The sequence below is a fragment of the Mirounga leonina genome, unplaced genomic scaffold (assembly GCF_011800145.1).
Source record: "Mirounga leonina isolate KUSES-001 unplaced genomic scaffold, KU_Mleo_1.0 Mir_150, whole genome shotgun sequence".
Taxonomy (NCBI): domain Eukaryota; kingdom Metazoa; phylum Chordata; class Mammalia; order Carnivora; family Phocidae; genus Mirounga; species Mirounga leonina.
The window spans coordinates 19,584,730-19,607,442 of NW_023270374.1; the positions used below are offsets into that span (position 1 = coordinate 19,584,730).

General features: G+C 47.9%; 1 protein-coding gene across 2 annotated transcripts in view; it reads right to left on the reverse strand.

The window, feature by feature from the left end:
- Positions 1 to 628: 628 nt before the first annotated feature.
- CDS2 (CDP-diacylglycerol synthase 2) overlaps positions 629 to 22,713 on the reverse strand; it is a 61,355-nt gene continuing 39,270 nt past the window's right edge. The window contains exons 2-13 of one of the 2 annotated variants that reach the window (XM_035005884.1): positions 17,476 to 17,612; positions 16,134 to 16,230; positions 15,276 to 15,373; positions 13,219 to 13,358; positions 11,648 to 11,706; positions 10,532 to 10,614; positions 8,507 to 8,594; positions 7,920 to 7,988; positions 6,863 to 7,015; positions 5,193 to 5,312; positions 3,715 to 3,818; positions 629 to 3,459 (exon numbers count right to left, since the gene is read on the reverse strand). In XM_035005884.1, the coding sequence (XP_034861775.1) occupies positions 3,327 to 3,459; positions 3,715 to 3,818; positions 5,193 to 5,312; positions 6,863 to 7,015; positions 7,920 to 7,988; positions 8,507 to 8,594; positions 10,532 to 10,614; positions 11,648 to 11,706; positions 13,219 to 13,358; positions 15,276 to 15,373; positions 16,134 to 16,230; positions 17,476 to 17,612 (1,281 nt within the window). In that variant the 3' untranslated portion in view covers positions 629 to 3,326. The remainder of the gene's footprint in view (positions 3,460 to 3,714; positions 3,819 to 5,192; positions 5,313 to 6,862; positions 7,016 to 7,919; positions 7,989 to 8,506; positions 8,595 to 10,531; positions 10,615 to 11,647; positions 11,707 to 13,218; positions 13,359 to 15,275; positions 15,374 to 16,133; positions 16,231 to 17,475; positions 17,613 to 22,713) is intronic. The other variant, XM_035005883.1, reaches the window with a different exon arrangement.

Here is a 22,713-nt window from a genome sequence, read left to right on the forward strand (position 1 = left end):
TGTTTAATTTCCTTTAAAATAGAGTATGCAGGAAGATTCCAAAAATATAAGTGAAGTTACAGGAGAAGAAGCCCAGTGGGAAAAAAATAAATACCATGAAAATGGCTCCAAAGTCCACTTGTGTAAGATGAAATGTTACATTTCACCCCTTCTAAAAGTGAAAGAGACACTAACTTCAGACATACATTATAGAACTAGAAATAAAGAATATAATAAACACTAAGAGTAAATACATTTTAAATATAATTATACTGTAGCTACTAATATGCTCAGAATATGAAACAGGAAAAAATTATAAACACAAACAAGACCCAGGCTGCCTTAGGGCGTTTCACTCTCAGAAGCAAAGCATACATGTGTACTTTGTCAACGCTGAGGGTGGTTAAGGGGGTGGCAAGCGCTTGTAAGGGGAAAAGACTCAGGTGTTCTGTGAGCAGTCATGAGGGCTCCCCAGGGAGGATGCTCAGGCCCAGCCCTCTACAGACGTTCCCTGGTTTCCATGACACCCTTGCTCATCGGCTCCCCCTGTAAACTCCAACCTGGTGCACAGGTGGGCCGTCCTCGGCCTGAGGACTGGATGCTGCAGAATTCCCGGCACACTTAACACCACTTTCACAAAAGCAAGTGGGGCTAGGGATGATCCCTGTCTTGGCGAGCAGAGCGCAAGGTGGAGTGAGGCTTGCCTCTCCCACGTGACCGTGGGGAAGCGCTTTTGCTGCTCTGGCCCTCAGCGTCCTCATGTCCTCACCGGTAAGGTGCTCAGGACTGCCTGAGGCACCTCAGAAGGCCACTGTGAGAAGGAGAAGAATCAGAGCAGAAAACAAAAGTCTCTAAACCAGGACTGCATGATATTTATGATGCAAAAACAAGTGGCAAACATCAAACCATGTGTAGAAGGGAGAAACTGAAGTCACAACAAGGGAGAGCACACAGTTTGTCACATTTTATTTCTCACACACACAAAAATGGATCTGAAGCAAGTTATGCCATTCATGAAGATCTGCACAGGGGTATGTTAAAACAGTCTCTTGCATCTTGTCTGTGTGGTGAAATATCTCAATAAATGGGAGAAAGAAAAACACTGTGTGTAGATAGAGACATGAGGTGGCTTTACTTGCCTGGCTACTAGGCTAGGAAATTCCTCTTCCTTGACCAGAAAGCAAGTGGGGAAAATAGAAGATAAAACCCAAGCTGACCCTCTGGACTTCTTGCTTAGAGCTCTAGTGAGCATCCAGCTTCAGTCTCCCAGGACCCCAGAGCTCCCCTCGGCGACCACTTCCACAAAGGCTTGTGCCAGGCACGCCGATCCCAAAGACAGCCTTATTCAAGGGCTGCTGGGCCCCACCATCAAGGCCTTCACTGTATGCCCAGAATAAGGCAACAGAGACAACCCCTCCTGTCTCTGGTTTCAGCAACCAAGTCCATTCTTCAATGTGAAAACTAGATGTGTTACTAATGACCTCCACTGTTTAAGATTTGTTGGTGAGACACTGAGTCATCTCAAGGACAAGCATTTAGAAACGGCCTGAAAGCTCTTGCTGTTTGGGTGCCCAGGACATGACTTGATACTGGAATTAGGGGAGCACTCAGAAAACAAGGACCCAGAGAGGGATGTGTCCTGCGCCCAGGGTCACACAGCCAGAATGGAAACACCACGCAAAAACACATTTTGTTTTTAAGGGGCCCTCAGCCCTGAACCAGAAAAGCCACACGCTGAAACGGAAGTACAAGCTCAGGGGGGAGAAGATGAGTCAGTGCTGCGCAGGTGGGGCGAGCCACGCAGGGACCGTGAGCGGCCACGTTGAGGGGCCTGCCACCCTGTGCTGGACATGGCAGTGAGCTGAGCTGACTGTGAGCTTTCAGGGAAGCAGGACGGCTGACTTAAACAGAAACAGAATGAACCAGGATCAGACCAAGGTGCTGAAGCAAGTCACCGCACCCTCATTTGGCAAGGAGAACCACCTTGGCACGGGATAACTGAACGCCTCTGGGCACCAGGTTCTCTCTCCTATCCTCCCTTGCTTGTTGTCCTGACAAAGAACTTGTCTCCCCAAAGTCAACCTCACTCCTATTATCAGGCGGGGGGGGGGGGGGGGGGGGGATATCACAGTGTAAAAAGAAAAAAGGTTCCTTCAATAAAATGCAATCTACATTTAAACCGGTCACATTATACATATATATATAAATGTGCATGTAATCTTCAGAATAGTCACACCTCTAATAGGGTTAGGTTTCCAGAGTTGTAAGCAGGATTTTGTGGTTTCAGTGAAGAAGTCATGGTACAACTGAAATCACTGCAAGAATAAGTGATTTTTAAAACACACACACACATACACATCTGCCTTAAGAGTAGTATATACCCAACACAGCAGCTACAAGGGTGGTCGGTCAGGCAAAGGGTGCATGAACAAGAAGCCCCCTGCTCCCTGCCTAACAGGAGGGCCCCCCAGAAGGATTCAGCAGCAACAAGTCTACAGCACAAACATGAACGGCATCGTCCCTGAAAAGACAGTTAGCTGGACTGCCCAAGAGGAGCCACTTGAGCCGACAACCTGCAGGAAAGGGCTCGTAACAGTACATTCCATTGCATACACTTGAAATAGTACAGTGTATTTTTTCAGACTATTATAAATAATTTCTCGTGCTTCCTGAAAAAAAATACTGAAGCCTTCTTTCAGTCTGTGACGAAGCAAGGTGAACCCATATCATAAAGCAGAGCTCACGCTCCACAGGACTTTGTGGGTAGGATGTTTACCTAACTAATCAGCCTTTGTCCCTCCAGCCTACAGAAGGCAACTGTCCCATCGCTCCAGGGCAGGGATTCTCGAGAAGCCCAGGTGAAAGCTCTCCAGTAGCAAAGACATCCAAGCCGTGCACTTCTTCCCAGCTGGGGGGGGGGGGGGGGGATTGTCAGCTACAAAGACAGGCCAGGGGGTGCCCCTGAACTGGTCAGCCACAGATGGACATCCACTCTCTTAGCGAGCCCAGCAACAGAAACTCTAGCTTGAGAGTAAGAAGAACCAAGCAGATGTACCCCCGTTGGGCAACACTGTCTTCCAGGTTAAAACTTTTGTTTAAAAAACCCAATGGTCTGATCCCCGTGACTTCTTTCCAACTCAAAGCTGTAGCTTACCCACAACCCAAATCATAAGCACATAGACTGTATATACAGATTGTTTTGAAAACCCACAAATAAAAAACACTCTACCAAAAAAAAAAACAACAGTGAGTTGAAGCCTTGTCGTTGACTGAGTCACACCAGTGGGGCTTTGCCTTGGAGCCCAGCCCTCGCTCCGTTTGCTCCTGCTGTCTCGGCCCTGGGGCCCCTACTCATCCTCTGTGGTGGCTGTCAGCATCCCCTTGTCGGCCAGGTGAGATCTGAGTGTGTTGAAGATGTGCAGCTGTTGATCTGGACGCAAGGTCAGGAACTGCTGAATCAGCTTGCTTGGGTTGGGGCCCCTGGAAGAGAATGTGAGGAAACAGCGCTGAGCGGGGATCCAGCAGCTTCTAGGGCCTGATTATCCAAACGGCTACTGTTCCCTCTTCCCTACGCGTGGAAGGCTGGGGGACCCTCAGAGAATCCAGACAGAGTAGCAACTGAAAACCATATTCATGTTTGGGATGCTTTTCACTCCCACTGATATGTAGCTAAAATCTAGAATTTCACCACATTTAAAATTCCACCAACTTGGTTCAGATGGAAAGGCACCGTACCTGATAAAACTGGCAATGTACACGTTGACAAAGGTGGCCATCAGGTACTGGCAGTCAAAGCGATCCATGATGCCTCCGTGGCCAGGAATGGTGTTGGCAAAGTCCTGTTAGAGGCAGGGGCAGGGCTGGTGAGCCCGGGCCAGGCCAACCCCAAACCCTGGACTATGGTCCCACCTCAGGGCCCAGCTACTGTCCTGAGTAGCTAAGGGCTACAGAAAGTAAGTATTGGTTCAAATGCCGAGGGTATAATAGGACACCATCTTATGATAAAATTATTCTTTTGAAGAAAGATACAAGATGTATGAACAATAAACTGAAAATCCAACTACAGTTGATCCTTGAACAACAGGGTTTGAACTGTACGGGTCCACATATCCATGAATTTTTTTCAGTAAATACAGTATAGTGATGTAAATGTATTTTCTTTCTAATTTTCTTAATCACATTTTTTCCCTCTAGCTTACTTTATCGTAAGAATACAGTCTATCATATGTATAATATACAAAATATGTGTTAATCAACTGTTTGTTACCAGTAATTCTTCCAGTGAACAGTTATACGTGAATTTTCTACTGCATGGGAGGACGGGGGCGGGGGGAAGGGATCAGTGCATTGTTCAAGGGTCAACTATACTGAATTTTCTTGGAAACAATGTTGTTATTGTTGTTTTTTAGAGAGACACAGAGAGAGAGAGAGAACGCACATGTGATGGGGTGGGGGGGAGCGGAGGAGCAGAGAGAGAGAGAGAATCTTAAGCAGGCTCCATGCCCAGTGCTGAGACTGATGTGGGGCTTGATCTCAGGACTCTGAGATCATGACCTGAGCTGAAATCAAGAGTTGGACGTTTGGGGCGCCTGGGTGGCTCAGTCGTTAAGCGTCTGCCTTCGGCTCAGGTCATGATCCCAGGGTCCTGGGATCAAGCCCCGCATCGGGCTCCCTGCTCCGCGGGAAGAATGCTTTTCCCTCTCCCACTCCCCCTGCTTGTGTTCCCTCTCTCGCTGTGTCTCTCTCTGTAAAATAAATAAATAAAATCTTAAAAAAAAAAAAAGAGTTGGACGCTTAACAGACTGAGCCACCCAGGTGCCCCAGAAACAATGTACTTTATTTTTTTTTATTTTTTTAAAGATTTTATTTATTTATTTGACAGAGAGAGAGAGAGCGTGAGAGAGTGGGAGGGAGTGGGAGAGGGAGAAGCAGGCTTCCTGCGGAGCAGGGAGCCCGATGTGGGACTCGATCCCAGGACCCTGGGATCAGGACCTGAGCCGAAGGCAGACGCTTAATGACTGAGCCACCCAGGCACCCCACAATGTACTTTAAATTAACCAGCCTAAATACTCCCCATGGGTGAAGAAGAGCACACATTAATAGACAGGGTTTATATAGCTTGGTATTTTGAAGGAGGTGGTAGCTGAAGGCGTGGGACAGGAGGAGACCAGGCTGGGAGACAATGAGAGGAACAGAAAAGAGTGTTTTCCTACTTTGATTTTAAAGGCTCGTTTGAATCCACTTGCAAAGAACCCTCCAAAGGGGCCGATGAGCGAGGCGAACGTGGAGAGGGCGATGCTGTGAATCTGGAAGGGGTACATCCAGACTGTTGTCTGAGAAGAATAAATGAAATCAGTCAAGATGCCTTGTTAACATAAATAACTCTTTATGAAATGAACTCTATTTTCCCTCCAAAAACAAAATCAGTAAGAAAACTGGATTTTGAAAGAAAAAGAAAAAAAGAAAACAGGATTTTGTTTGTAAATCTCTAATGCATTTAATAGAGGACATTCAGTATTACGCATTCAGTCTGTTGCAATATGATGTTTTAGTTGACGTATGTGGAGAAAATCCAGCCTTACATAAATTAAGTGGCTGAAAAAAGGAAGAGTATTTTAGCAACCTCTTTTCAGATAATTATGAGTATTCTTCTCTGACAGTACACCAGAACTTGACAAGTGGTAGTTTCTTAAAAATTTGGTGCAGTGTGGAATTTGAGATCCTATGAATGAACTTTTTGTGCTCTTAACATTAAAATCCGTTGGTGTATCTTGCACTTTGAATGGCTCTTTGACCCACACCTGACAGGTGTTAACATCATGCACTGGCCATTTAGAAAATGATGGTTCACCAAGTTATCTAAGTCTTCCAAGTGTAGACACAGTTTGCTATTACAATGTCAAAACATCCTATGTTAAAATCATCATATGTTAAAATCACTATAAAAATCACACAAAAAAAATCACTGCAGCTCTCATCCACAAAGCTTTGAAGTATTAGGAAGCTGTCAAGCTCCAGTGGCAGGTATACGCTTTCCAAAATACTAATTTTCACTTGGAAGCCAAATTCTATCATCGGTAACAATCACTGTCAGGTGTTTTCCTTGAAGTGACAGGCTCACTTCGTTCCTTTTCAGGAAAACTGTTTGTCAAATAGAGAAGGCTGAAAAACTATAGTTTGTCAGTTCTTTTCAAGTAAAAAGTGCGTCCCTATAAAAAAGCAGCGAGCTCAGCTCATAACTCAAACAGGTGCGCACGCGCTTTCCCTTCGGTGAGCACTGGACTTCTGTATCTGGCAGAAATGTTCTAGGCACACTTTCCATTTGGGTAAACAAGAGTACAGACAGATATGTATTCAAGGGTCAGGATTTAGTAAAATGAATCACGTTACAGTTTCATCAAAGACACTCTCGAGAGGAGCTGGCTTATTCTTACTGCGAGTGTGTGGCATGAAGAACCCCGTGACTTAGTCCAGTTGGCTGCCACAGCCCTCCCTCACACTAGAGCATCAGCGAGCTTACCCACCACGGCTTTTGCACCATTCACGGCAAATGTCAACAAAGTCAAAAAAGCCAAATAATGTCATTGTATTCTGATGAAAGGAACTGTGACCTCACAGTCCCCCTGCAAGGATCTCAGGGTTCCCCAGGGGCCTGGGGAGCACAGTTTGAGACCCACCGGTCTAAAGGAACCTCAGTGAGATGAAAGGTCTCCCTCTGCCCTCACCCCTACCTGACCTGAACAAGCCTCCTCTATCCTGGGGCCCGCGCATTGTGGCGGGAGGAAGCTAGGTTTTTTTGAGGGAGTGGCAGCGGTGGAGCGAGGATTCTCTCTGTAGTCACTACCTAACCAGGGGTAGCTTGCCCAACGTGAGCGGCACATACCAAGCCAATGACTGACTGGATCACCTCAGGGATGTTATACTCCTGCAAACGAAAGAGGTCCGAGGGCTCACAGTCCACAGTGAAGCTGTTGGTGTCATTGTTGTATTCCACGGGGCAGACAAAGCATCTGTACCCGGACATCACATAGGACAGCTGAGGACGAAGAGCAGAGTCAGGCAGAAGAGACAAGTCCCAGCCAGCCTACCCAAGCAGCACCCGTGGGGTTCGGCTGGGTCCCTCACAGTGCCTAGCACCCTGCTGACTGCGAGCTGGGCACTAAATGAGAGGTTCGTGTTTCCCTACATGAGTATTTTGCCTGAATTTGGAAAAGGATTTAAAAAGAGGTTCATGGCCTGCTGAGGCTTTACACAGAGTTGCCCAAACACCCAGGTCGAAATCCAGGAAAGACCTGAAGGAATTTGGGCAAAGAACTACAAGAAGATTTTTCCTATTTAGGGGAGCTACGGTCCCTTCTTCTCAGGACCTCTTAATTTCAGGAAGTGGTACAGTGAGAGACAGCCAGCCCGGAGGAAGAAGGTGGAAGAGCAATGAAGTAAGGGTATCAGTACTGGAGGACGGCTGGACACCCCTGAAAAAGGAGAGGCTGGCCGGATGGTCAGAAGCAGGGAATGCTCCAGAAAGGGCGGGAAGATCATCCTCTTCCCACAGGGCACACATGGGAGACAACCTCGACCGGAGTGGCAGAGCTCACCTCATCTCCTACTCTCAGCTGCCAATCACTCAACCTTGAAATATCAAATGCGTGGACGAGAACGCTACCTGCTGAGTGTCACCATGCCTTGGCATGAGGGGAGTGCAGGTGCACATGGCCCTGCTCCTCAGCTGCCAAGTGAAAACTGGCAGATCAAGGACAGCTGGCCCTGCCCGGGCCAATTACAGAGCATGCCATGCTCATGCCCCTCAGGGGGGCAACGTTACCAATCAGCGGGACAGAGTCCTGGGCCTCAGGAAACAAGCTCTCTAGCCCTGGACAAGCTTTGAAGGGGGGTGTGAGGTCTCTGTCCACTCCCCCACGCAGCAGGGAACCACCACCTACCAGAAGGCCAAACACCACAGTAGCAAAGAAGCCCCCAATGAAGCCTTCCCAGGTCTTCTTCGGGGACAGCTATGGACAGAAAGCAAATTCTTAACAAGGAGCATTTTGACAACTGGCTTTGGGAACAATGATTACTTGTTTAAAACCTTCCTACTATTAAAAAAAAAAAAAGACCCACCTCATTCTGTTAACCTCTTCTTCTAAAACAACCCCGTGCTTGGTCTTCTTGTTCCTGGCCTGATACCCTTCAGTTTCCATTCTGTCCCAATTAGTCATTCAAATAGTTTAATTATATTATAAAATAGAATACTAATTAAATGACAACACTCAAATTCAGATTGAGCCCCCAAAATGTGCCTATGTAGTCTATAAAGATATTTTCTCTGTCAGCTTTTTTTTTTGTTTATGAATAGTTGTCTTCCTCTGGCTTTTCTCTTAAAACTAAGTTATTGCCAGACTTTCTCCGGGATGACATAAAGACATTCACACAAGCTAGATACTTCTTCTGTCCCAAGCTGATCTACTTGTACGGAAAGCACCACCCTTCCCTCACAGTGTGATATTTCATGTTAGGGTGACCCATTTACCTTAATGAGTGGGGTCCGACCAAAGAAGAAGCCAAACATATAGGCCATAATGTCATTACAGATCACACAAGAGATGGGGACAATGAACCTAGGGAATAAACCAAAGTAAAAATCAACTCTCCCCAGATGACAATACCTCAGATGTCAACAAAACAATGCCATTCATCAATTCCAGTACCAAAATAACCCGTAAGTACTTGTTATCCATGAAGGAACAGGCTAGAAAGAAAGAAAATACCAGACAAGCCATACCTAGTACCTGGCACATAGCAGACATTCAAATCTTTACCGAATGGCTCCTGAATAAACGGAGGTGGGGTTCTACAAAATGCCATTTGTTCTTTTTTTGTTATAAAGAAATATATATGCACGTGGTAATACAAATTTGAACTGTAAAGAAGAGAAAGTTTTCCTTGTTTCCCTGTCCCTATCTCCATTCCCCCAAAATAACTACCTTTACTCATTCCTATTTCATAATTTACCTACTTTTTTGGTGAATGATTTATGACTAGCTCTCATGAGCACTCCCTCTCCCTAGGGCTACGCTGAGCGCAGAACCACAACCCACACAGCTAGCTATCTTGTTGGCCCCCCAGCCCCCCACCCCCGCCTGCTGATCCCCACCATGAAAAAGGAGGCCATTTCCACACTTGTATCCTTCTGCTCTCCTCACTCTCCATCTCTGACCATCACTTTTTAAAAATGTCCTCTATTTAAAGTTCTGTATTTAACATAATATACATAAATCTCTGACTTCCTGACCCATCAACTGGAGGCAATATTTTCTGTCTGTTATGGGAGCATCTGCATCCTCCCAACCCCGCACATCATTTACTTGATCGAGACTTCTAGCACATATTCTCTGCTCTTCATATTTTCTACACCCACAATTAACCTAATCCTATAGTTTGAGCATGAAAACCAACAACCAGAGATTTTAATAAGATTCACTGTAGAGCCACGTGTCATGTTTGACCCTAAAGATAAGGACTTATCATGAGCCATTCCTTAGAATTACCTAACAAAAACTGAAAGAAAGGGAAAGATTGCGTAACTCCCCAGGCCATTATTATCATTGTTTTAAACGTAATAATGCCCAAGGCCAACATTTATATGAGCTAGTCTCTGTCCTAAGCACTTTACATATATTTACTAATTTATTCCTCAGGAGGTGGGTATTACTATAGCCTCAGTCTGAGATCTGGGAACAGAGGCACAGTCTGGGGTCTTAAGCATAACACTTCAGTACCTCTTATATAAACTAGGATATTCCTTCACCTTTCACCAAGATCATCCAGCTTCCTCAGTCAGCCTGCTAATTTCCATAAATGCTGACAGATTTCCTGCTGAAACCATTGCATTTCTGGAATAAAATTTACTAAGTAATGGGTATATGGTTCTTTTGACACTTTGTCGGATTTTATTTGCTAATAGTTTATTTACAATGGTTTATCTGTAATCATTACAGAAAATCAGTTTAACATTCTTCTTTCTACCTCCCTAAGCTTATTAGCTTTAGTATGAAGGGGTAGATAAAACTCTGCTATTATCATTGGTTGTTTTTTCCGAGGTGTGGATTCTTTAGGCGATTTTTAAAGTTCTTCCACAGTTAGTGATCTTTTCAAGTTTTCTTCTTCATGACTTTTGGTAGTTTACATTTTACCAGATCATGACATTTTCCTTTAGTTTTGCAAACCTGTTGCTATACAGTTGCATTGTCTTTCATTCTTTAATTATCCATGTACTTGTTAGTCTAGAACATCGATTCTCAAAGTATAAGTCCTGACCAGCAGCAGCATCACCGGGGAATGTACCAGAAATTCAAATTCTCATTACTGAGTCTACTGAAGCAGAAACTCATGAGTGAGGCCCAGTGATCTGTGTTGTAACCAGCCCTGCAGACGATTTTGATGTAGCTCAAGGTGAGAACCCCCGGCTTAGAAGGCAAGCAGGGGTTCTCAGTCTACCTGGACATGAGAAAACCCACAAAATAAAAGGGAAATCTCCCTCACTGACATCACTCACCAGATCATTCCTTCAAACAGGTTGTGGATAACGAGATGTGACTGAGTTACAACAATCAGTAATGTTACATGGGTCCAACCAAACTGTAAAAGAAGATCAAGAATACATTTGACCTGGGGCACCTGGGTGGCTCAGTTGGTTAAGCGTCTGCCTTCGGCTCAGGTCATGGTCCCAGAGTCCTGGGATTGAGCCCCACATCAGGCTCCCTGCTCAGCAGGAAGCCTGCTTCTCCCTCTCCCACTCCCCTTGCTTGTGTTCCCTCTCTTGCTGTGTGTCTCTCTCTGTCGAATAAATAAATAAAATCTTTAAAAAAAATACATTTGACCTATCTGTTATACTGAAAGGAACTTCAAATAACAGCAATAACAAATAGAAAATTGCTAAAAACACACCAAAAACAGAAAATATGTCTGCTTCTGTACCTCTCTTATTGGAAGTAAAAAGGTACAGAACAGGCATCTGGGATTAACTTTGTCCCCAGCTACAATTACCACCAAAAGTAGGGACACAGGGCCCACTAGTGAGCAAGTCCCTCTACGCTCTGAAAGCCTCACTACGTCTCATCTTCTCCATAAATGTTAATTGCGTGCTGGGGCACCTGGGTGGCTCAGTCCGTTAAGTGCCTGCCTTTGGCTCAGGTCATGATCTCAGGGTCCTGGGATCGAGCCCCACGTTGGGCTCCCTGCTCAGTGGGGAGTCTGCTTGTCCTTCTCCCTCTGTTCTTTCTCTCTCTTTCTCTCAAGTAAATAAAATCTTTAAAAAAAAAATGTTACTTGAGTGCTTGAGACACTCAGTGAGGGGTTGTTTTCAAGTTGAGGGAGAGATGTAGCAGGTAGGATATCTGTGGGCATTGCCTGAAGCTTCACCTTGAGCCTTACTTGGAAGCCACCTTCATGTCCTAGTGGAGAGGTTGCTTGGGGTGTAAATTAAGTAAGAGTGAAGCAGAGCCGCCGAACTTAAAATGGGGACACCCCTTCATGCTCTAGGTTCTATGCACACAAAACAGACCGCATTCCAGAGTTTTGATTTGTCACAGAAAGCATAGAGGTCTGTTGAGTTTCTGCGGAGCTTCCCTTAAGCCAAGAATTCTGACACACACACATACATCTCGCTTACCATGTAGAACTGCAGTCGATAATGCTTCTTGACCAGACTCAGTACAAACATGCAGAATCCTAGTGTGAGGAGGAGAAAGGGCAAAATGAATCACACTCTGCATTATCTTTGTCCTAATCATTTCCTTTAGATGTTAAGTGGTCTTTTGGCCAATTTCCAAGCAGTGCACAATTCCAAAGCCCAGGGGAATAAACCTCTTATTACAGTAAGAGTCAGAAGCAAAAATGGACTCCTTCAAGACAATCAAAGGAAGGCAATATTTTTAAATCTTGCAGACTACACTCAATTTAGAACACTGTTCACCAGATAGGAACATTTTGATCCTAGAGCAGGGGTCAACCAACAAAGTTCAGGCCAGCCACCTGTTTTTATAAATAAAATTTTACTGAAACACAGCCCGTTTGTTTACATATTGTCTGGGGTTCTCCTTTCATGCTCAAAGGCAGAACAGAAGAGTTGCAACAAAGAGCCTATGGCCCTCAAAGCCTAAATTTTATCTAGACCCCTAAGAAAAAGTTTGCTGACCCCTGTCCTAAATTATAGGTTTGGCTAAGGGTGGGATCTATCTAGTATGGAGTCAGGGCCTTACATCTCTCACACTGACCCACATGGTGGCAAAATAAAAATAAAAATAAAACCTGCAGGCCCCTACACTCCTCCAGGAAGGAAAGAGACTTCTACCTGCAGGAGTGGCTGGGCCCCTCAAACACAGCCCTGCCCAGAAGAGAGCATGTGGCTGGCTATTCCAGACCCCTGGCCTCCCTCTGTGAGTGGGGGGCAGTCTCAGGGTCTGAGGCACACTGACTATGCTCAACAGCAACAGACCCCTTGGCAGTGGATTTTCTTTTTTTTTTGATTTTCTATTTTAATGGCCAGGTGTCATTCACAGAGCCACGTATTGCTATTAAGCTGATCAAAAATAGGTCAGACTGAAATTTAGGTCAGAACAAATTTCTCCCGTGCCTCAAACTGGCTTTGAGGGCAACTATGACAAACACTAGCATTAACACTCAACACTCAGGTAGGACTGAGTTACACTGACAGCCCCTCACTGTTTGTCAACTTTTAATGTATCTGATTAAATCCTCCCAGTACCTCTGCTGTTTTAGCTCCAGACTACAAAAGAGACCCAAAGATTAAGCACCCAGCTCCTCTGAAGTCACAGAGCCCTTTTCAACACGGATGGTAACATTTCCACCACACTGCAATGTCCCTCATGCGGCTCCTCAGGTGACTCCCCTAAAGATAGCTGCTGGTTTTTGATCACACCACAGAATCTCTGCCAACAGGAGAGTCAGGACTGGACCGTGCTATGCTGTCCTCCCACGGAGGCTGGGACACAAGGACGGGAGGCACAGACTGCAGTCCCCACAGCCACTCAAGGCCCTGGGTCCCATTTCTTAGTCAAGAGCTGCTATGACTCACATTTAAGGCAGAGCCCTCAGCTCTGCTGCCCTGCACAGTTGGACTTCACATCATCAAAACCATGCATTCACCAAGAAGTTCCCCTCCTTCTACTCAGCAGACATACAAAAACAAGACAAACACAAGAAGAACCGCTGAGTGCCTACCTATTAGGTAGAGAGTAAAGGAAATGAACCGGTGGTATTTACTGAGAATCCGCAAAGGCTCCTCTCTCTGGACCAGAGTGAAGAAGTAATCGGTCACCGTCTCACCATAGAAGAAGTAATTTACACACAGGAGAAAGTACCTGTAAATGGAGACAGGTCACTGCCACGGGGAGCACATGCGGCCTCTCCTTTATAGTGGGGCGGTCAGGAAGCCCCAAGGATCAGACCAGCAGCCCACCCGCCCCCTGCGCCCCCGGAGGCAGCTTGCTAGGGACAAGCCGACCACGGTTCCCTGTTCACTGGAGACCCTGTGGCTGAGAAGTTCATCTGGAAATCTGTGGCAGCTTTCACTCACTCTCCATTTATCACAAACTTAGGACTCAGTTTTTGCTTCTTTTGTAAAGTTACCACACCTGATCTAAGAACACTCCAACCGTAAGATGACCTTCCAGAGAGTGGCTCATCCCGCCTCCCCATCCCATTTCCACTCTTTCAGGAACCCCCGCACACCTATCACAGTGGTTTACTCTGGCTTTGCCACCATCTGCTTCGCTCCTGTCTCCCCCGGCCTGGGACATCCTCTTCGCTTATCCGTTTTGTCACCCGTTGCTCAAATACCATTGTCTTCATAAAACCTTGCACAACCTAACATGGTACCTGCCTCCCCCCATGTTTATTTCTATAATATGCAGTATTTGGTCATTTCACTAAGCAATTAATTATGCTCTGTCTCAGAGTATCTCCCTCCGCGAAGCCTGTCTCTGACAAATAAACCTCTCACCAGCATTAGTTCTTCATTTGTTTATAACCTGCCTCCTCCCCCGAGCTCTGGGAAGGGAGAAGCCATGGCTCATATACCTTTGCAGCCTCAGTGGTGCTTCGGAGTACGGGAGCAAGCAGGCCTACTCCACATACTCAACTGGATCCTGAGGTAGGAAAGAGAATGGAGAGCTTCTCTCTTCCATTTTTTTTCTTTCTCTTTTGTTTTTTTTTCAATTGTGGAGGTTCAAGAACTCTCATATTGGATTTGTTTTCTGTCACATGAAAAACACTCCCTTTGGTCAGTGACCACAATCAAAGGTCAGACATCCTGAGTGTATTAACAAAATTTAAAATACCGCTTGCCAGCTACAGAACAGCCACAAGAGATACCTATACTTTAACCCAGGTGGCAAGCACAGGCCCATGTGGAGACCACGGGGCAGCGTGAATGGCTGGCTGGTGGGGAAGCAACTCTGGGAAGGATGTGTCCAGCCCAAGTCTGAGCATGTCAGCTCCCTTGGCCATGATCAAGTTGCTGGGGCCTGAAACACTCCTCTCAGGCTGCTAAGGCATGGAACCAATCCCTGCATCCCAGCACAGAAGGTGAGAAGGGTCCATATTTACCCCAAGTCCTCTTGGCACCACGCAGAGCTCTGCTCGCGTGTCCCCTGAGGACACTGCAGCCAATAAAGCAGAGTGTCAGATCAGAAAAAAGGATCTCAGACATCACCTGGGTTACAGGTTTTGATTTTGTTTCTGCTTGAAGGCAGCTGAGCCCTTTTCTAGGAGAGAGGGAACAGAGCTTCTCTGAGGAGCCCAGATCCTCTGCATTCAGGCTCACTCCTGTCCACTCGGGCCCCTAAGGCCCCTCCATCCGAGGAACGAGGGCTCCAAAGCCAACTGACTCGGTCTCAACCACCTGTCTCATGGGCGAGGAAACCAAGTTCTAGAGATAGCAACACCAGCACTGACAACCTACAGATGACTCTCACGGGATGCTGGGATCGAGCATAAAAAATATGCTGGTCTAGAAGTGGGGGCCACTGTGCAAAGTCTGAGGAATCCAAATACCAAGGCAAACGTGCTCACACATGCACTCAGTGTGGGAGATTCGAGACCCCAGGCAACTACTAAACACTCCTCACAGGCCAGCCACATAAAATACTTGGGTCTTAAAGGTGCTATGTGAGTCAGTGGCCATCACTCCCCACCTATCCACCATGACTGTAAATATCTACCACAAAACGCTTGTCATCCAAATCTGCTAAGGGCCCCTGTGGGGCTAGAGGGCTTACCAGCTGAGGGTTCTGAACCAGGGCAGGTCATAGGAGTGGTAGACGTTGTAGCCAATAGTGATAATCTCATGGAAACACTTAATCTGAACACACATCACCTGCAAGACACAAAAGAATCAGAATACTTGCTAATTCCCCAGTTCTTACCATCTTTGGAAACAGAAACCCGCACACGGGTCATGGGCCTTGAAGAAAAACTATCACATTTAAGAATGTCAGTCCTACACTGACTCTGCTCTCCTCCTCCTTTCTCACTCACTCTGCACCCCTTTGGCAGTGCAGTCCTTTATGTCACAACGAGTAGATCTGAGAAATATGCACCCCTGAAGCTTCAATTAACTTTTTATTGTTGTACCTCCCTGGACTCAATCAATCTCTTCCCCTTTTGACTTTGAATAGAAATACCTGAAAAGCCCCAACTGCTTTGCTCAGCAGTCAGCCGCTAGTCATCTGACCCTGTCCATGACAGCAGGAAGCCTAAGAGAGCAGTGCTGCGGACTGGGATTTTTTAAATCAAAGTCCTAAGCCCCACAGTGAGGCCCCAGGGAAACAAGAAACAAAACAAGAGAGTCACAGAGAGTCATAGCCGGGGTCACAGGCTAATCAAACAGCTGAAATTATAATATCCACTTTTAAAACGAAGAGATATCTTTAACCACACACAACTGGCTGGTGCCAACACCCCTCCAGTTGGCTCCTAGAAGGCGAGAAGTCACAGATACTCTTAAGGCAGATGTGGTCTGAGGAGCCCGGACTCCCACTGATTCCCAGAACCAACCCAACACCTTACACTTAAGACGACGGATCCTGTGGGAAAAACTGAAGGCAAAACCAAAACAGCATGCAAACAGCACTTACAATGATCATTAAAACCATTGGTCCCAGGTAAATGATGATGAAGAAAAATGCAATCATGGCCAAAGTCAGGATGCCTCTCACCCACCAGTTCTTCCATCTAAGAGAAGAGGGGAAGGAGAAAATACGTTAGGAGCCCGGAAAGAAGCAAAGCACAAACCCAAGGGGATGGCTCTTTCTGGGAGGAGAGGTCAATCCCTTCCAGGAGCACCTCCTTCACCTTGGCGGAGGTACTAGCCAGATGCAGGCAGAAGCAGGGCAAACAGAGCCATCACCTCACCCACACCAAACTCAGCAGGTGCTCCAAGGCCTACAGAAAAATACACCCAGCTTGTATCTTAACAAAGGGATCAGGCAAAAGTTCCGAGGGAAATGTGGTACCCTACTTCTGTATCTACTTGGATGGCTTCTATGGCTCTCTATCCAAAGAAAAAACAAAGCACATTTTTCCGGCAGCAGAATCCTACATCACTCTGCCCCTGCATCTTTATGGTGAGAACAACATTAACCAACGATAATAACAATCACAAAGATGCATCGGGCACTTTTATAAGGACTCGGCATATATTAATGCATTTAAGCCTCAACACTACTAACGTTTACAGATGAGGAAATGGATGCACAAATCATACGGGTGTGATGTGGTCAAACTGAGATTTGAAGCCTGGGAGTCTGGCTCCAGACCCCATGCCCTTGACCACTGCACAATACCACCTTTCAAAGAGACACATGTGTGTGAGACACACATAGAAACACCTTCAGGTAACGTTTTCGGGTCTTAACGTTTGCATTTTTAATCTGCTCACATAGCCAGTGTTGGAGGACCAAAGTCTCAAGGGACTAATATTTTAACCCTGGATTCACCCGAGTTGAGATTTCTCAATTCTTCTGGGAGAATTTAAGGAATGTCCACAATGGATGTGTGTGGGAGAGGGAAAACTTTGACCTAGAAACTTGGGCTCCTCTGTGAAAAGCAGCCCGTCTATTAGTCACAAACCCCTTCACATGTGGCGTCAGCAACCTTGCCCACCACCACCCCTTTGTCTACACTTTCCTCCTCCATGGACTACTATACCTCTCAGCCCCGCCGACAGCACCCTCCAAGGGTCAGATCCTTCTAGGCTCTGCTCATAGTTGCCAGTAAGTACTAGATTACATTCAGTGGAGGCCTGAGCAGAAGCAGGGAGACTGTGGCCACTGCCGCTGGGCAGGCCCACCCTGCACACTGTGATAGCAGTGGGCTCACGTCACAAGACCGCAGGCTGTCTGAGGGCTCTGGGTCTTCCACGGCCCTCGGACCTGGAGCAAGGCCCTCGCAAGCATCTGCATCATGGAGCCAGGTTACCTTGAAGACAAGTTGGAAAGGGCCCTGTTGAGGACCTCTGGGGTATCATCTGCAGAGGTTGATAAAGGAGCAGCTTCCTCTCGGCTCTCACTGTCCGATGCAGTCTCTCCATCTACCTTTGCTTCTGACTCCGATTCCTACACGGCAAAAAAAACAGATGAGGAAAAGGTCAAAAATGCCTACTAGGATACTGAGAAGTACATGCCTGTCATAGGAAATCCGTGGGAAAAGACCCCCCAACAAGGCTTGAGGACCTGGCACAGTCAGGTGACAGAACAGATGGGACTCACAGCGATCCCAACACTGTTCTGACATGTGCCGAGGTGGCCAACTCTCTGCTGGAAGCGAGGCATGCATCTGTACCATGGGGGAATGAGGAACAGCCACAATCTGCTCAATCCCCCTTGCCTTACCGGGGGCAGGGGAGGGGACAGTCCAGAGGAGGGAGAAAGGGGCTCTTTTGTATCCAAAGCAAAAGGGGAGGCAGGCCTGAAATTCATCAGGACCTCATTCCTGACCCTGCCCTTGCTGCCAGGCTTAGTGCCTAGAAGGGTTTGGCTGCTGGCACCAGAAAGATGCATCCACCTCTAAAAACCCCTCTCCACCAACACCTAAATCATGCAGCAAAGTCCCTGCTCTGCCACAACATGTTTGGACTCTCAGTGCCCTCAGAGTGGCCTGTGACTTTGGCCAGGTTCTCAGAGAAAAGCTGGGTGTGCAGGCTGTTGTCCCCCACAGGACTCCCCAAAGTCCACAGTGTTACTTCCAGACTCCACAAGAGCACACCATGAGGAGGCCAGCCCCAGGCAGTGTGGAAGCCACACAGTACTGCTTACTAGAGTCAAGGCTTCACCAGGACTGGGGTGCCGCTGTCCTTTCCCTGCCACGCAGCCCTGGGCACCATCGGACCCTGCGATGTCACCCACAGAGTGGCCATCCAGCCTCCGGCCATGTTAGAAACTCACCCTGCTTGCCAGCCCCTGCGAGGGGACCAGAGTCATGCCAGCAATAGGCTCTCTATCCAAAGTACCAAGGGCAGGCTGCTCTAAATCCTGGGACCTTACTACTCAGGGCATTTATCTCTTACAGGAATTTAGAACCACTGCTGTTGGGGAGAGATGGAAGAGAAATCAAATCACTTCGAATTAGAGTCAAACAATACTGCTTTGTATTTGCAGAGCTCTCAACAGTTGTAAGAATGTTTCCCATACCTGTTGTGAACCTCAGAGAAGCTCTGGAAGGAAGGGAAAGGAGACAGGAAGATCCTTATTTACAAATGAAGAGACAGAGGCTCTGCGAAGTTCAATGGTGGGCCCCAAATCTCCTATTAACCCAGGTCTTCTGACTTCTCTGTGTTCATCCCACTATCCTTTTACTTAAGCATCTTGGAATCCACTGTTTTTGTGACACCCGACACTTTACTAGTGAGGAGCCTTGGTTTGGAGAAGGGGTGCGGCTGGAATGGACAAGAAGCTCCCATCTCAGGGGATTTTCCTGGACCTCAGGCATTCCTCCACGCAGATTTCGAGGAAACATTGTCATGGATGAAATCCCCAGAGGGCAGCGCTGTGACTGCCAGGCAGCAGAGAGGAGGGGCACCCTAGCACAGCTGGGCCCCTGGGGTACCCTAGCACAGCAGGGCTTTGAAGTCAGGCTGGATGTCGATGGCGGGGCCTGGACTGCGCACAGGCACGCCGTCTGGGCCCACCATGATGTTCCAGGTGATGTCATTGCAGCAAACTGGAGACCAGGTGATGAATTTGGGGTTGGTCCTGAGCGCAGTGGCACAGTCACTGGGGGCAGGCAGAACAGGAAGGTGAAGAGGAGTTGCACCTGCGCGCCCTTCACCTCGCACTTCTCAAAAAGGACGGAGGTGGGCTCGAACCCAACGCTGGGTTAGATGTGCTGGAGGGAATTCAGGATGTCTTCGTTCCTGTCATTCTCTCGATGCCTGAACTGGTGGCACAAGAAGCTGCTGCAGCGCGTTCATCTGGGTGTAGTCCAGATCCCTGTGCCTCAGTGAGCGGCACCTTAGCCCGCAGGGAGCCGCAGGGAAGCGCAGGGCACCCAGGCTCCTGGGGCCCCCCGCTGCCCAGTGCACACAGAGAGGGCGGACCCGGAGTGTGGGAGTGCGGGGCTGCAGCCGCGAACACAGGAGTGAGGAGCTCAGGCTGGGGACCCCATCTTACTTTTCGGTAAGAAATTCAGAATGAAGTAAACTAGAAATGGCAAAGGGATGTTTCAGCACATCTTCAAAGATTTCGTTATGTATGTGTGCGAACACAGAAAACGGTCACTTTTTTTTTAAGTTGAGTAATTTGAATTTCTCTAAGAAGTACATGAAATCCAGCACCATTTCATGTTTATTGGTTGTTTGGATATCTTCTTTTGTAAAGTGTCTATCAAAGTCATTGACCATTTTTCTACTGAGTTTTCTGCCTTCCTTTGGATTTGTAGGAGCGTCTCATACATTCCAGCCTTAAGTACACTGTGTCGCTAATATGTTCTCCCAGCCTCCTCTAACCCCACCCCTCTCCCAGTCATTCCTTCTCCTAACCTTCTCCCTCTGGGCACTGGCCACAGTGCAGACTGACGGGAAGATTTTTGTAACTGTCTCTTGTTCCCGAAAGACAAGGACCACCTTTTTCTCATGACCTCCCCATGCCTGGTAGAGAGCAAAATACTTACTAATGGATGGAAAAATGATGGAGAGAGGAAGCCAGGAATTAATTCTAGGTGTGGTAAGTAGCTACCTAGCCCCTGACCTCAGGGAAATAATAGCTCTTTCTAAACTAACTTACAACTGTGATAACACCACAAAACAGAGGGCTTTATTTTTTTTTTTTTAAGATTTTATTTATTTATTTGAGAGAGAGAGAATGAGAGAGCACGAGAGGGAAGAGGGCAGAGGGAGAAGCAGACTCCCTGCCGAGCAGGGAGCCAGATGTGGGACTTGATCCCGGGACTCCAGGATCATGACCTGAGCCGAAGGCAGTCGCTTAACCAACTGAGCCACCCAGGCGCCCCCAACAGAGGGCTTTAACTAGTGTAAGATTGCTAATAAGGGGCTTTGGTGAAGGACCTATCCAGATGACCTCATCAGTAGGATGAGAGGCAAGAGCCTTAGCTTCTGACGACAGGGTCACTGTTCTTTCGGCTGCCACAGCTCAGCCAGGGGGTTCTGGACAAGCCACGCAAGTGCCTCTGAGATTATCCCTCTCCAGTTAGAGTGAATGAAGACTGAGGCATTCAGAAAAGCTTTCCACTCTTGATGGTGACATTAACACCCATACCCCAGTGGCAACCATCAGCGCTATGAAGTAACAATGCTGCAGGATTATCTAGCTCTGACGCCTAAGCCGAGGAGCTTCAGCATGTGAGCACCTGGGCTCCACCAAGGCCTCGCACAGACGCTCACCAGGAGCATCAGGAAGCCACACGGACTGAGCTGGAGCCCAGCAGGGGAGAGGGCACGTATCCAGCCACACGCACACACATACGCACACACACATGCCCCAGCACAAGGTTATTTTTAACTTATCCATCCTGTTGTCAAGGAGACTCACAAAGGCTGCTGGTTTCCCCAGGCAAGGAAGGGCAGGAAGGAGCCCAGGCGGAGCGCCTGCAGGGGAGGAGCAGGGAGCTCCAGCTCGGTGCTGAGCCTCTCTGGCCCTTCCACATCCTTTTATGAGCGTTAGCCCAGCACTGTGTCCTGCAGTATCACCCTATCCAACTCCTGTCCTTCCTTGCTAGAAGGGTGAAGGGAAGAGAGGTATCCTGACACAGAAAGTAGTACAAGAGGCAGAGAACTATCTATAGTTCTAGATGCTATAAGGGCTGCTTGGGTAGCACAGTCAGATAAGTGGCCGACTCTTGATTTCGGCTCAGGTCATGATCTCGAGGTCCTGGGATCGAGCCCTACATCGGGCTCCACACTCAATGGGGAGTCAGCTTCTCTCCCTCTGCCTCTTTCTCTCTCTGTCTCAAATCTTAAAACAAAACAAAACAAAACAAACCCTCTATTACCAAGATGTCAAGGAGCTTGAGATGAACAACTAAGAAATGAAGTAAATACCCTAAAGGAACAAGCCTGACAGAGAGTAACTTTCTAGGTTTTAACTGCCTCTTAAGCAAGTAACCCCAGGCTCCTGGGCCTGATGCAGGTCATTGAATAAGCATCCCCCAAGCCCTTACCTGGACGCACCCCCCCGAGCAGGAGACCAGCACCTACCCGGACAACCACTCCCTCACAAGCTGCAATGGGACCCAACATGGAGGAAGGGCAAATCCTTGTGCAAGGGGCAAGGGCACAGCCCAGAAAACGTGGACAGGGAACAGGCACAACAGCCGGCTCTCTGGGCTCCTGACCCCCAGTCCCCCGCTCCCCAACCCCTGGGTGTAGATGTCACAAGAGAACAGGCCAAGGGAACAGAAAGTGAAGGGAACTTGGAGGCTTATGGTGTTCGGACTCCTTCCCACCGCATAGGAAAAGGCCTTTCACTTGGACTGCTAGGACTTCCTCTTCGGCTGCCTATGCCTGAGTAAAAGCAGCCCAGTGCAAGCGGCAGCTTCCATCATGGGCAGGGATGCCGAGGGGCCAGGGGCCTGGAGCCCAAGTTCTTGCCCAGAAGAAAAGTGGCACATGACCTGAGCCGAAGGCAGTCGCTTAACCAACCAAGAGTCGGAGGTGCTGAGAGGTACACTGGTTTGCTCCTCCAGGGGATGGCAAGTTTGCCAGACGCAGAGGCTGAGCTTCTGCAGGAGGAGGCAGCGGCCAGTCAGGGAGAGCAGGGCCCAGGGCCCAGCTCTGATGCTCACTACACTCCCCGGAGGCCTCCGATCTCTGGTGTTCCCAGTGGAGAAAGGATCCCTTATCTTGGACGGCTGCTAGAATGATCAAATGCCACACCGATGAAAGTCTGTGAAAACTATAAAGGGGCTGAAGAGCGACACTGCCACCCCCGCCCCTCAGTGTCCTGACCACGGCACACAGGACTGCAGCACAGGACCCTTAGCCTCCCCCTCTCCAGGCAACCGGGGCACCCTTCCCAGGGAGGGCGGAGTGGGAAGAACGGCGGCTATCAGGACCTGCTGGGGCCCGTGTGCTCACCAGTTAAGTGAGCTCGGCATCGGCCTGCCTGCTTCCTCTTTCATGCCTTCCATTCATCCAATAGGCAGCCCCCCAACTCAAAAACGATCCACTCCCCAAAGCGACTGTGGAACGGGGAGGTCTGACAC